Here is a 14,446-nt window from a genome sequence, read left to right as displayed (position 1 = left end):
CAGTGGAGAAAAACAATGATTACAGGTAGTATTTCCAAAGTCTCTACATTCTAAAGCACTTCATCATCTCTACAATCTTTCAACAGCTTCACAGTTGGGTGTTATGAAGACACTGGAATGGGTAAGAGAATGCTTTTACTGGGTTGGGTGCCAGAGATCTGTGGAGAATTGGTGTAAAATGTGTGAACTCTACTGCGAGTGACAAGGTTAATGAAAGAAACAACATGGGCAGCTCCAGCAGTATTGTACACAAGCACAAAATGGTAAGAAGTATATGCTGTTCCAAATCAGGAAGCAGAAACCCATGTGAAGAAACTCATTAATAAATTTGTCTCAAGATTTGGTGTACTAATAGAGCTTTCTTTGTATCAGGGACAGAACTTTGAATCAGACTTGTTTGTAAAAATGTTTCAGATCTTAGGGATTAAAAAACCAGGACAACAGCCCTTCATCCATCGTTTGATGGCATTGTGGAGAAATACAACCACACATTGTTAAATTAATTAAACATACATGCAGATGAACATTAAAAAATGTAAGATCAATATCTTATACTGTTACATACAGTTATCATACAGTAGTACAAGAAGCTATTGGTAACACATCATCATTACTGATTTCAGGGTAAGAATTTAAAGTGACATTGGACTTTCTGTATTCTTGTTTGGAGAACAGTCACTCAGCAGTCTTACACAGAATGTATAGAGAGATTAAAGAACACCATTGATGGTATAAATGACTTTACGTAAAGAAAATGCAAATTAGATACTGATAAAATGAAAAGTCTCTATGATGTTAATGCTGATAACATTGGATTTCCATTGAGGTGATATGTTTTGGCTGTATAATCCCTTTGGCAAGAAAGAATAGTCTCCAAAGTTAAGTAGGTACTGGGAAGGACCATATGCTGTACTAAAAAATTCAGTGTTGTGGTCTACAGAATGCAAATGGATAGGCAATCCAAGCTAAAAGTTGTCCATCATGGTTGTCTTTGGAAGTATGCCAGTGAGAGAACAGCTGACTGGATAACTCCAGAGAAGAACTTGTCAGCAGAAACTCAATTTGCTGAGGAGCTTGGAGTTCCTGTCAAGACTACTTTCAGAGAATCACGTATCTAAAGTGAGTTTCACAAATCAACAAAGACAGAAGAGAATAATTTGTCTTTTCAAAGGGTGTTCTAAAGTAATTGAACCAGCCTGTGTGGAATTTGATGAAAAGGAGACAATTATTCAAAGCTCTGGATACAAGTGTGGTAACCGACGGGGTAATGTAAGTAAATTTATCACAGAATCTATTGTGAGAAAGAGAGATAGAGAAGAAGAATTTGTCTTGTCAATTGGGTCCTAAAGTAACTAAACATGCCTGTTTGGACTTTGGACAAGAAAATAGAATTATTCAAAGCTTTTGATACAACTGTGATAACCAATTGTGTAACAATGTTTTGTACATACGTTTAACTTGTTTTAAATACAAATTATTTTAAAACAAGTGGATTGTGTGCTGTCTGTTTATTGTTCAAATTCATCACCAACAAGTCACAGACACCTACTGTAAAAGAATCCAAGCCAATATACAAAAAACCTGACATATATGTTCATTGTAAATAATTTAACCATACCTGTCCTGCTGTAATGTACTGAGTGGATGATAAGCCAACCATCATTGTGTAAAGAACAACGGTTACAGCATCTAAGAAGAAGAATGAAATTGCCACCAAATCATGGTAAATGTCTATAAGTATTTATAGATAGATTTTATTAGAAACAATAATGGTAAGACTTACCAGTAGGTAGGTCAAGGAACATTAGATTTCAACAATTAACAAGAAATGCACCTATTTCATATAATTCTACTCTGCATTCACTAATATTATGTAGTGTTTCACAGCATTTTCCACACACACACACAGACTTGCAAAATGAAGTTTTATGAATTATAGTAATCATCATTTATAATAATTTACTTGGCCCATAAGCTAATATTTTTCCCTATATAAATACATATTTTTATCTTGAACAATACCTCCCAAGATCGCCAATACATTTAAAAATGTTCAAGTTAAGCCATACCATTTAAACAATAGAAAATATTTTTATACTTCTCATATTCAAATCATGTTGGCAAGAGTTGTTTGTCACATAAGTCAGAGAATAACAGGTGATTTATTTTCAGGATAATACTGCTAAGTACACTGCCACCAATAGAAGAGGCAAATTTATACAAGTAATCACAGCTAGTATTTACTAAAGTAATGCTATGCAAGAGGAAGTACCCGAGTAGCTTAATCTCATCATTGCATTACCATGATTTACTTTTAGTATGCATTTATATTTACTAAGAAAATAAAAATCAACTTAATACTTACCATTTAAAAGAGATTCTCCAAAAACAAGAAAGTACAAAACTTTGTTCACACCAATTTCTTGAAATATTGCTAGGACCTGAATAAAAGACAATGTCAACAGTAGTAAAATAGAAGAGAAAAAAACAACAACAATGTATCACTATATAAGCCAAAACATTATAGTCATAGGAATATCAATAAATATACTTACAGCAAAGTTGGATAAACAGTGTATCAGAATATAAGCCAAAACATTTTATTTATAGGAATATCAGTAAATATACATAGAGCATAGTTGGATAAAAACAATATGTCAGTATAAAAGCCAAGAAATATTATTTTAAAGGAATATCAGTTGAGTAAACATACTTACAGCAACTGGATCCACAGCTGAGATCAGTGCACTAAAGACAAGGCACTCCACAATTCCTACACTTATTGGCCCCATTGCACCTGCCTCAGCTAAACCATATAGACTTGATCCTGTATTTAAAAACAAATAATGTTAAAATATATAATACAACAACCTAAAACTAACTGATACACATATATATATATATATAACATTATATAACAACAACACAAAGGATGGCTCGAAATAAGTATGTTATGTTTAAAAAAAATGTTTTGACGTGCTTCATCAGGAAATGTCCTCCATACCTGGTGGTATCATCACAAAGATTATGCTGCACATCCCATTTTCCATCAGGCCTATGTGAGGTTATTTCATAATATATACAAAACAGATTCTACAATCTGGGAAAGTGTGCAACAAGATTATGTAAATAGGGCCAAATATGACAAAAACTGAGTTGAAGTAGCCATAAAAGGTGAGAACATCTAAAACTATTGCAAATGTGGCACCCAGTAGCTGAAAGGTATGTGGACAAAGGGACTGAATATCAATATTGTAACAGTTTCTCTTGTTGGACAGGTTCTTTTGGATTATTCAGTAAAATAAATGCAAAGTCCAATCAATGTAAAGATAATGAAATGTTTTATACTTTCAACTACAAGTTGCATATAACAAACGATTGTCCTAACTTCAAATAATGCTAAATAATCATTTACTTGCTAACACCTCTTGTGCATATGGTACTTCTTATTTCTACATTACTTCAGTGGAAACACATAATTTACAGTGCAAATTTAATTAATCAGCTGACACATGATAATTAATCAATCCACAATTTCAACAAGTAACTCTTGCCTAACTTGTATTTTTATACCATCAAATCATTTCTCTAATTTTAAGAAAATTACAGAAGACAATCATATGACAAGTATTTTTGGCAGTTTTATTCTCGATGGCTTATAGAACGAAGATGGGATAACCTTTTGTCCTTTAACAAAACTTGCTGTCTTGTCACTGGGAGAAGTTCTTTTCAGGGAAATGGTTGCGGGAATCCACTGGAAGTAGTTTCAACAGGAATGTTGGTCTTTTCAGACATATTGATTTACCTCTTAGCATATCTTCATACCAAGGATGACCTTTGATTTGGACCATTTGTTTTACTGGATTCTTTGTTGTTGCACTTTAGGTTGGATGTCTTCATTATCTTGTGCTTCTATCTTTGTTGTCACTGTATGCCCAACAATTGGTAGTGTAAATGTCTTGAAGAGCATGAGGATTTCCTGGTTACAGATTATGAAACTGTTTGAAGCTAACGTCACATCCATGTCTCCACATAAAGTTTAAGCCCTTCCTCAGTATATATATTATCTACACATCATGTTGTGTGGAGAAGCTTCCAACCATGAGGGGAACTTCTAAATTTCCTCTTGTTGGAAATTTATGACCACTTATTGTTCACACCAATACATCTTCTAGCTTCATCTGTGGAGGTAATTACCCTCCTTTAATTACTAGATAAGGCTGAAGAATTGTAGCCTTTCATGGCCCTTCCCATTATAATCTGTTGGTTTCTCAACTGTTTGACATTGTTGAACTGACCTGCCGAAATCTGTAACTTGATAAAGTAATGGTGTAGCTGTAGTAGTCCAGGGAGATAATGCAATCATAGATGGCACAGCTGTAGTGGTAAAAGATGCAGACCAGATAATTTCCTCTATTGTATATTACATAACTAATGGTGTTTGAGGATGGAATTATTGAGTGAATTTAGAGATTGTGCACACAACCATAAAATATGCATCGACTGTATGAAGAGATATTGGATAAAGATGGATAATTTGTGCAACTAGATAGGAATATGTTGTTAGCTGGTTCTTTAAAATGCCTTTTCATGTAATGCCTGCTACAGGAGATTAATGAAGCACAGATATGTTGGGCAACATGAGGTTCCATATACCTAGGCAACAGAAATAAAGTTAAAATGGGAGTTCAGATGTACAGTTTGTGGTTTGTTTGTTTGTAATTAAGCACAAAGCTACACAATGGGCTATCTGTGCTCTGCCCATCACGTGTACGAAACTCGGATTCTAGCGTTGTAAATCCGCAGACATACCTCTGTGCCACTGGGGGGCCAGATGTACAGACCTACATGTAGATATAAATACAAATGATCTATATATCTGATAGAGGTGTTAGGAGGATGGTGGATAATGGGCCTAGATTATGCACAAATATACTTAAACTTCATCTAACATACACATAACATGACTTACTAAATTTGCATCCAAGTCATGCAGATGTGATCTTATATGTACAACACATATTGTTTAAATTTCCAGCAAAGTCATAGGTTTATCATACAAAACCATGCAAATAATTAATGTAGATCTAAAATCATATCATACAGATTTAAATCTATATCCATACCTAGCAATATTTCAAATCAGGGCCAAGCTAATCAGGTTTGTTCCTGGTTAAATTTAGAGGAATATGATACGGATTTGATTTTACAACCATAATATATGTTGCTTACTGCCCAGTCATAGAGCCATTATTGTATTTCCACAAAAAGTGTATTGTTTTTTCTAGAATTTACACATAAGCCATACGGACTTTGTTGTATATGGAACACAACGTACTTTCAATTTCCCTGCGTGACCTTAGACCTTCAGTTGAAATAAAAGGATTTCTTATCCAATCGTATTTCGATATTCTTAAATTTTGAAAATATACATTTAGTTTTTCTGCTAGTAGTGTTAAATGGTTGCTAATCAAATCTTTTATATCCGTTTTTAAGCTGCCCTCAGATATATTTGGAAACATGTCAAACTTCTCTCCTTTACTTTCCTATTCCAAATTTGTATTCTATCTTTTAGTGCTCCAATTTTTTTCAGTCGATGTTAAATTATTTTCATCTTTTCCTTACATGCTAGTATTTATTCTGTTCAAATATATTTGAGAGATATGCCAGTTTCGTTCACCAAAGCTGATTTCAAAGTAAATCAAAAAACTCAGTTTTATTTTCACGCTGTAATAAAGCCATCAATGCATCTTTCAGCTCATACACACGACATAAAACCCGACCTCCTGATAACCATTGCAACTCGGTATGAAGAATAAGGTTTTTGTATTTTGACTCCATCTCTTCACAGATTTGCGTAAATACGCACGATTTAGGAGCCCTACCTTATATAAAATTTACCATTTTGCCTACCTTGTCCAAAACAAATTTTAATTCCTCTCCAAGGATGTTTGCAACCAAAGCATCGCGATGTAAAAACCAGTATATTGTTAATAGTTTTTCTGCCAAAGGTGCAAAACCCTTTACAACTTTTGTCATCGATGGTGCACCATCTGTGCAAATTCCAACGCAATTCATCCATGATAAATTTATATATTTCATGTAATCATTTATAACTTTGAAAATATCTTCACCTCCTGTGTTCAAAGGTATTTATTGGCAGCATAAATATTACTCAATAAATTTACCTTCGTGAGTAAAACGTATAATTGCATAAATGCTAACAGCTGTGCAAGTCCACTAACATCTGTTGATTCATCAGTTTTGTGTTGCAAACATGGCATTATTTTTTCCGACTACATTTTTCACATAATATTCAATATTTTCATACATATTTTGGATACGTCTTCCGCACGTATTGTCCGCTAACGGACCTTTTTTTCATGTCAGCCTCATATTCAACGCCAAACATTGTTCGCACTATTGCACAAATTGCTGGAATCATGTGATTGTGGTTTGAATTTGGTTGCATATCTTTTGCAATTATTTCAGCTACCAGATGGCGGGCCTGTTGAGCTTTATCAGAAGTTTTAACTTTTTAATAAATTCTACAGATTGCTTCGTTTTATTTTTTAAAATTTCCGTTAAGTAATCCTTGTTTGATTTTTAAGTTAAGCACAAAGCTACACAATGGGCTATCTGTGCTCTGCCCACCACGGGTATCGAAACACTGATTCTAGCGTTGTAAGACCGCAGACATACCGCTGTGCTACTGGGGAGATGAAGTAATCCATTGATTTTCCTGACAAATGATTGTGTTTCGTGGAAAAATTACGTAATAATTTATTTGGCTTCACAAACCAAATACTCTGGCCTAGGGCTGCATTCAGCACTGCACCATATATTTGCAAATAATCACTGTACAAACGGATTTTTGTTTCTTTTCCACGGCTACTATTGCTTGATGAAGATGAGCAAGCTATATTAGATTCATGAACGTTCTTAGGCCTATCATTGATTTCTGTTGTATCCGGTCGTTCTTGATTTTCACTGTCAACATTTTTTCTCTTCCCCATTGTAAATTTCTCCATTTTTTCGAGCTTGCACTTTTCACAACAGTTTAAAAAATATTATTTTTTAATGCCAAACCAAATATCAATAACACCGAGAATAACACATAGTTCGCTTAACTAAGCACGCTCTCAATGCATATAAACGAATATAAACAGGATCGTCGAGGCTCCTATTTTACCTGCCACTACACAAGGCTGTGTTGGCGAACCTTTTTTCGTGTCCAAAAAGAAATATAAAACATTAGATAATTTTTTGCGTGCCACATCGGGGAGCAAACTTAAAAATACTTTGTATTACTGAATTTCATAACAGCTATAAATATAAACTTCACAAAACATTTTGTGCAATTTCCGAAAACATGGCGACACCCCTAGGGGACGACGTGGCACCCCACGGTAGCGCGACACCCACATTGGAAACCTCTAAGGCTTAGAACTATGAATCTATATCTACAATAAATAAAGTTTGGGATTTAAGTATATTAAAATCTGGAGAAGCTCTAAGTTTGTGCTGTTTAAAGAATTAAATACTAAATTTGCTTACCTATAGTAAAGCAGTTTAGTAAGGTGCCCTGTAAGGAAATAACAAAATAATATATTTTTGTAAACAAAGTATCACTAAACAAATAAAAAAATTTGTTTTAGTTGTCGCTGCTTGAAATATGTTATTGCAACAATTTGTAATTTATACTTTGTTAAGTTAGTATATTTCGAAAATTATTGTTACATTAGCTAAAGGTAGATAATTTCTACAAATCGATAAACTCTATTTTCTATCTTAGGACGAATACACTCCACTGTACTTAATAGTAGGTATATATATATACGATTTACATGCATGCGTTTATTAGTATGTTGTTATTTAGAAATGGTTTATTTTTAGCCGCGGAGTTTTGTTTTGTTTTTCAAGTACAAACTTTTAGCTAGTAGCCCCGTCATCTCTTGACCAGATTTGAGATCTATTTACAATTTTCGACTCAGGAGGTTAAATCCTTTCGATTGATTATTTGATCACGCCCAAGGTTTCATAGATTGATTTATTATAATCCTGCCTAAAAGAATTTCAATTTGAGGGTAAGCTCGTACAGATCCTGATGAGTAATAAAATAAAATAGGGTATACGCGTGCCCCACGTTTGGTATTGCTGCGTACAAAAATATAGCTAATAAAAAGGGAAACAAAGGTCTCGCAGATTAATTTACTCTAAACCTGCCTTGAAAAATTTCAAGTGCCGCGGCTATTGAGGATTCCTATTTTGTTTCATATAAAATTTATCAATCTTTACTTATGATTACGTGATTACAGTAAAATGTTTAAGCAACTGAATATCATGATTTGTCAAGAGATGTTGAAATAGAAAAGGTATACTTTATAGTAAAAAATCGTATCGATTGTGGCTGTAGTGAATGGGTTAGTGTTCAGTAGTAATGCAAACAAAACTTGCAACATTTCTTATCCAAGTTTAGAAAGTGATTATTAAAAGATGCGGAAGTAATTCGATACTAATAGCACAGGTATCGTAACGTTCCCGCTCTTTTTGTTCTATTCGTCAGTGATGGACTAACAGTGTCTCAATTTAAATCCGTTATATATTCCAAGAAAGAGTCAATATATTTCCCCGAATTGGTCAATACCACATCTTTTTGCTACAGGAAAGACTTGAAGTTATATATGTGCAACAAAAACACATTTATAACATTTCAAATATATAATGCAGAATTGTAAGCCAGCAGCAAAGTGGTCGGACTTGGAATTAGCGCCCATTAAATGGTTTTCATACAATTTAGATGTGCTGAATCCGAATCTGGAAGACGCCATTTTAGCGTTCTTGAACGTTTTTAGATCTTCAAGATTCAAGGTAGCTGCCAAAACACATATTTGCTCAATAACTCAGTTTTAAAGAGAGATAGCACAATAAACTTTGTGTCTACACCTAAGTTTTCGATGTTCCTTTCAGCCTTACAATTTTTATTGGATCAATTCGTAATTCAATATGACGACCAAGATGGCAGAAAAACAACAAGATATATCACTACGGTAGCTGAAAATAGATATATCACAACGACCTTGGTACCTCTTCTCAAGTTCACAAGGGTAAGGAGCTCATTTCGCGACCTAGTAATATAGTTAAGGTGAATGTAAAGTCAATATGAAACCAAACTTCACCCAAATGCGTATCTGGCTTGATTTCGTTCCATACTTATGTTATAGTGTCCTGATGCTGAATGTTACTTTTAGCAATTTCATCTCAAAAAATATTGATCACAAAATCAGGAACTAAACATAGAATTATTCGAAATAATCAATAATCACTAATTTATACATCTACATACTTATCTCTATAAAACAAGACGTACATAAACCAACCTATACTATTGGTACTTTTCAGTGTCCTATATAGTACACATTATTATCAAATTAACTCAACAATCTAGATAAAACAACAAACGGTCGTCACTTTGTAACAGTCTTATTATGTATTATATGTAAATTATTAACTTTGTAACAAATTATATTAACTACGAAATGTGTATAACATAGCATTAACTAGAAAACTAGAATCTGTTAGTTATAGAAAGTAAATAACAGAAAGATGACACTCCACAGATTTTTCATTGTCAGGCATCTCGTGAATGGGGTTTATCTATTTATTATTGCAACTGCTAGTTTTTTTTATTATACTTGTAAAATACATCACAAGAGACCCGACTTGCAGCACAGCTACACCTAGCAGTTGAAAATAGTCGTTCATTTGCACTTTCATGGTAGATAATTTGAAGTATCTCTGGTGGATGTACTGGCTTATTACCAGAAGACATCACAAGAATAAAATTTTTTGCCACCTCACCACACTTGGGTCAAGATCTGGAGGATCTTTGTTTAGTGCTGCCATTCGTATACAAGTCTTTAGATAAGCTCACTTGACATTCTCTGCACAAGATTCTAAGGTAGGTGGAAGTGCCTTTAGCCTTGGATTAGTCTTTATGTTTTTCTGGAAATTTTCCTTAACCAAGTGACTCAGCAAACAAGCGATACTGTAGCACAAGTGGGCTTGCTTTCATAGCATACAGCTACAACAGAAGTTGCTTCCAGAAGGCCCATCTTTCATACTGGCGACAGATCATCCATATGATGAAGTCTATAGCCCGTTGACAGCACTTTATCAGTGGTCACTTTTCCTATACTCCACATACATGTGGTTGAAGCACATCCAGAAATAGCATGGACTGCCAAAAGATACTTCACAATTTGTGAGTGCTTTTTTTTATTCCTGTAAACTCCCAGTGGAGCATAGGGCCGCAACAACACCTCGCCAACGGAAGTTGTTGTTGCAGTTACTTGTAGCAGGTTTGTTTTTACGGGGTGGAGTTGCTAGCCCCACCCAACCCTCCTCCTTTCTCATCCTGGACTTGGGACCAGGCAAAGGCGGAGGTTCGGCATGTTTGGTGTGATGGGGATTCGAACCCGCGACCCTCAGATTACGAGTCGAGCGCCCTAACTACCTGGCCATGCCGGGCCATTGTGAGTGCTTATGTGAAGCTAACGCAATGTCAATGACTGTACATTGTGTATGAGTCCTTTCCATAAGAAGCATGCTTGTAAGATTGTTTGTTAGGTAGGAGTGCAACAATAAAACAAATAGATTTGTATCTTCTGAAATTACAGTGATACATTTGGCACCTTGTAGAACGACATCCACAGTTTGTCATATTATTACATCTGCTGCTTCCTGATCACAAGTCATCCCTCGCAATGACACATCCAAGGCGAACTTCTTCTCGAATACTGTTTGAGCCAGTGACAACCAGCTTGTGATTGTATGCTTTGGCTTTTTCTGGAGTTCTTTTACTCGCTTCATAAGATGTTGTCAAATTATGTCGATAAATTACACTCTTATTGTTAGTAGAACTGAGCATGATTTGTTGACATAAAATTGGAGAACTGGACTGCAATATTTCATTTCTAGTGGTTTGTGATCCTGTGCAACATTGTCTTTAGACACTCTTGATGTTAAATCATAATAGCAGTCAAACATAAGACTTCAAATTAAAAACTATGCTAAAATGTATGTAGCAAAACCACAGGCATAGTCTTGCACTGTGTCATTGGATGGCCAGTGTATTAACCACATGGTAGCACACCCATCTTTGACCACAACATTTGGTAACTGCACAATATGTCCAGCCTGCCTCATATTCTGTCATCTGCTGCTTGCCAATTGCGACTGCTTGGATGTTCCTCTGGATTAAGAGGATAAATACAGGTTTGCTGCTTCGTACAGATTTTCTTCCTGTTTGTGTTGTCAGATGCGATAATTACTTGCATTTCTTCCTTATGAATGGTCACCTCGGCAGATTAATAGACCACTGTCTCCCATCTCCACCAGGTCCTTAAACAACGAGCTCGAGTGTCCACCGTTTTATAGCTTCTGGATTAAGTATGATACACACTAGACTTCCTGGCCACATACCATTTAACAGGCCACGTTTGTGTGCAAGACATGTTCACAATTGATGGATCTGGCAATAACATATGTGTCAGTTATTCTTTAGACCAAAGTTAGAACAGACGATGTTTTTCACAATGAATATAATATGCAGGAAAAATTAATAGATCAGTGAAGTAGCTGCATGCAAATATTGTGGCCAGTCTGCTTCACATTCTGCTCTCGTGAACATTAAGATAACCACTGTTTTGATTAGATTTTCCACCCACAATTTTTGAGAATTATAATTCTTAGTGTTCAAGTGATTTTCTCACAAAATTTCCTTGACAGCCTGTCGAAGTGCTCAGATGTTCACAGGGAACTTTTCCCTGCAAGCATTCTGCCTCTTCCTTCAAACGTTGATTTCATAATATCCTGTAATCCACTTTCAACCATTAATTTGCCCACACATCCAATGAAAGTCATGCTTGTTCTGCCCATTTTAGGATAAGTCTGTTTGACGCGATCATGACCTGATAGAGCTTTTGATCAATGGTGAAGATGGTAAACTTCTGATCTTCTTTACACAGAAGCCTTTGCACTTCAATTGTAACTATCATCATTGTAGAGGAATCTGAGGGGAGGGAATCACATCAATTAGTGGCCAGTATACAGCTTTCGTTGCAGGTCTTAAAGCTGCACTGTTTTCCTGTGACAGCTTTGTATAAAAGCCGCTAAATTCTGGCGTCGTTGAATCAGCCACAACACTTTTCGGAAATGTGAAATCATGATTGCGTGACTTTAGTTGCCAGCTGTTGCTTGGTGAAGACTTTCAGGGGAAGAACAGATTGTTGGGGCTCGCAAAATGGGCTCAAAACTCCATGGCTAAAATAAAATTAATGTGGGACTCACATTCACTGCACATATATGAGAATATACAGGTTGTGTAAAATTCTGTTGTACGCTTGTATAAAATATTCTTTAATATACCTATATTAAACATTTGCTCGAAACTTTGTGTAATAGATTTTGTGTTACAAATGTAAGCACATTCATATCATTCTGCAAATTGAGTATAGAACATGAGAAAAATATATCACAGAACTTTTCAAAAAATATCACTAAATCACGTACCTTTTTAGTGTAACGAGGCCTTAAGTATTTTAAAACCTGTTTTGCAACACCTAAACAGTGCTGAATTATTTCTGTAAATATAAAATCTAGTATTGATATATTTTTTGCGAGTAAGCGTTATACTTGCTTATATTAGTAAGCAATATAAAGCAATCACGTGGTTTTACGTGGGTACGTTGCGTTTTATTAAAATATTACAAAACAGAAACTAATTTGGATAATTTATCTATGGTACCAAGATCAATAAAACAGTCCTTTTTATGGTATTTCATTACTTCACTACATTACGTCTTTACACTCTGGGGTACTCTCAGTCTCAGTATTACGTAAGTAACTTTATAACTATTAATTACAGTGACAATTGAAATCATTGTTGAATAGTGAGACTTATGTTGATCCTAAATTAACCTGAGTAGGTGGCAAAATTGGGTAGCCTTTCTTAGCTGTTAATATACATACATATCGAAAGAAAACCCACTGAGTTCGTGCACATCCATTCACACATCTGTTCTTCTTACAACACAGAATGCTTGCAGCTTCGGTAGTGTATAAGTATCATTCAGTTACTTCACTGTTACTTACTGTTAAAGAAACTAATGAGAAATTAACTTAAATTCATGGGTTTTTTGGTCTTTATTTACAACAGCAATATTCAACCTAATAGTATCTATTTTATTTGTAAAAGTAGTATTAGGGAATTCTCAGTTAATACAAACCAGTAAGGCGTAAAGCAAGATCGTGCCAAGGTTGCTGAAGAAGGCACTGTCATGGAGGGAGTATGCCGACTCTAGTATAATTCTTCAAAAAGAAAAAAAATTGATGAGAAAAATCATATCAAGAATATTAAAACAAAAAATTTACAAACTAGAAAGTTATAAACGAAAGCCATAAATTCTTCAAAATGACATAAAAATGTATTTTAGCACAAAAAAAAAATGGTGTGAAAGTGCAGATTCTTGTAGAATTGTAAAGCAGGAATGTGTATAAACAACATCATAATAGAAAATAAAAAGTATTCTCGCTTGAAAAGAAGTAACTTATTTACATGACCGATATCGACGACTTTTGACAAATAAATATCAAAATAAATATGATATTTTATAAAAGTACTTTCAATAAATGAAACACACAATATGAAGGATGATTGGATAAGTAGCGGAAGGACAGTTGACTGGTATTATAGAGAGACTCCGAGAAGTGAAAACAGTGTTGAGCAGCTATACCCAAACTTGGTAAATGTGAAATATACTAAAATGCATACAGCTGTAAAAAATACACTTATTGGTAATGTGCAATCATAAGGGCAATGGTTTTTTAACCCATATCTATTGATATACATGGAAAGGTTTGTTTTTGAATTTCGCGCAAAGTTACACGAGGGCTATCTGCGCTAGCCATCACCACCCACCGCTAACTCTTGGGCTACTCTTTTACTAACGGATAGTGGGATTGACTGTCACATTATGACGCCCCCACGGTTGAAAGGGCGAGCATGTTTGGTGTGACATGGAAAGGATTCAGTTTACTTTCAAGACAATAATCTACAAGATGTGGTATATGGTAAACTAGGCTTATACGTACAGATAATATGACATTATAGTTGTGTGTGGAGGCTTCAATTAAATTTATCGTACAAGATTTATGAGGCTTATAATTTTTGTCATGAAAATAAATATAAGTAATTAGATATAGCTGTTGGAAAATTATTATGGCAATAACATTGTTTAATAACAGATACTGTCATTTTCTAGCATGTTTTCAATTTAGGAGAAAAGTGAAATTAGCTCTTCTTTCAACTTGAATATATAAACACAACTATATACACCAGACTACCCCCCAATCTAGTAGTCTTCCGATAATTCACGAAGGTTCG

General features: G+C 34.8%; 1 protein-coding gene across 1 annotated transcript in view; it reads right to left on the bottom strand.

Moving 5' to 3' along the window:
* Positions 1-14,446, bottom strand: part of LOC106458511 (Na(+)/H(+) exchanger protein 7-like) — an 80,919-nt gene that overhangs the window by 21,253 nt on the left and 45,220 nt on the right. The window contains exons 7-11 of the mRNA XM_013918031.2: positions 13,290-13,371; positions 7,558-7,585; positions 2,718-2,827; positions 2,366-2,441; positions 1,619-1,689 (exon numbers count right to left, since the gene is read on the bottom strand). Coding sequence (XP_013773485.2) covers positions 1,619-1,689; positions 2,366-2,441; positions 2,718-2,827; positions 7,558-7,585; positions 13,290-13,371 — 367 coding nt within the window. The remainder of the gene's footprint in view (positions 1-1,618; positions 1,690-2,365; positions 2,442-2,717; positions 2,828-7,557; positions 7,586-13,289; positions 13,372-14,446) is intronic.

Source organism: Limulus polyphemus, unplaced genomic scaffold (genome assembly GCF_000517525.1).
Source record: "Limulus polyphemus unplaced genomic scaffold, Limulus_polyphemus-2.1.2 Scaffold478, whole genome shotgun sequence".
NCBI classification, from domain to species: domain Eukaryota; kingdom Metazoa; phylum Arthropoda; class Merostomata; order Xiphosura; family Limulidae; genus Limulus; species Limulus polyphemus.
Note: the sequence above shows the minus strand (reverse complement) of the source record. Positions and strands in the feature narration are given on the sequence as shown.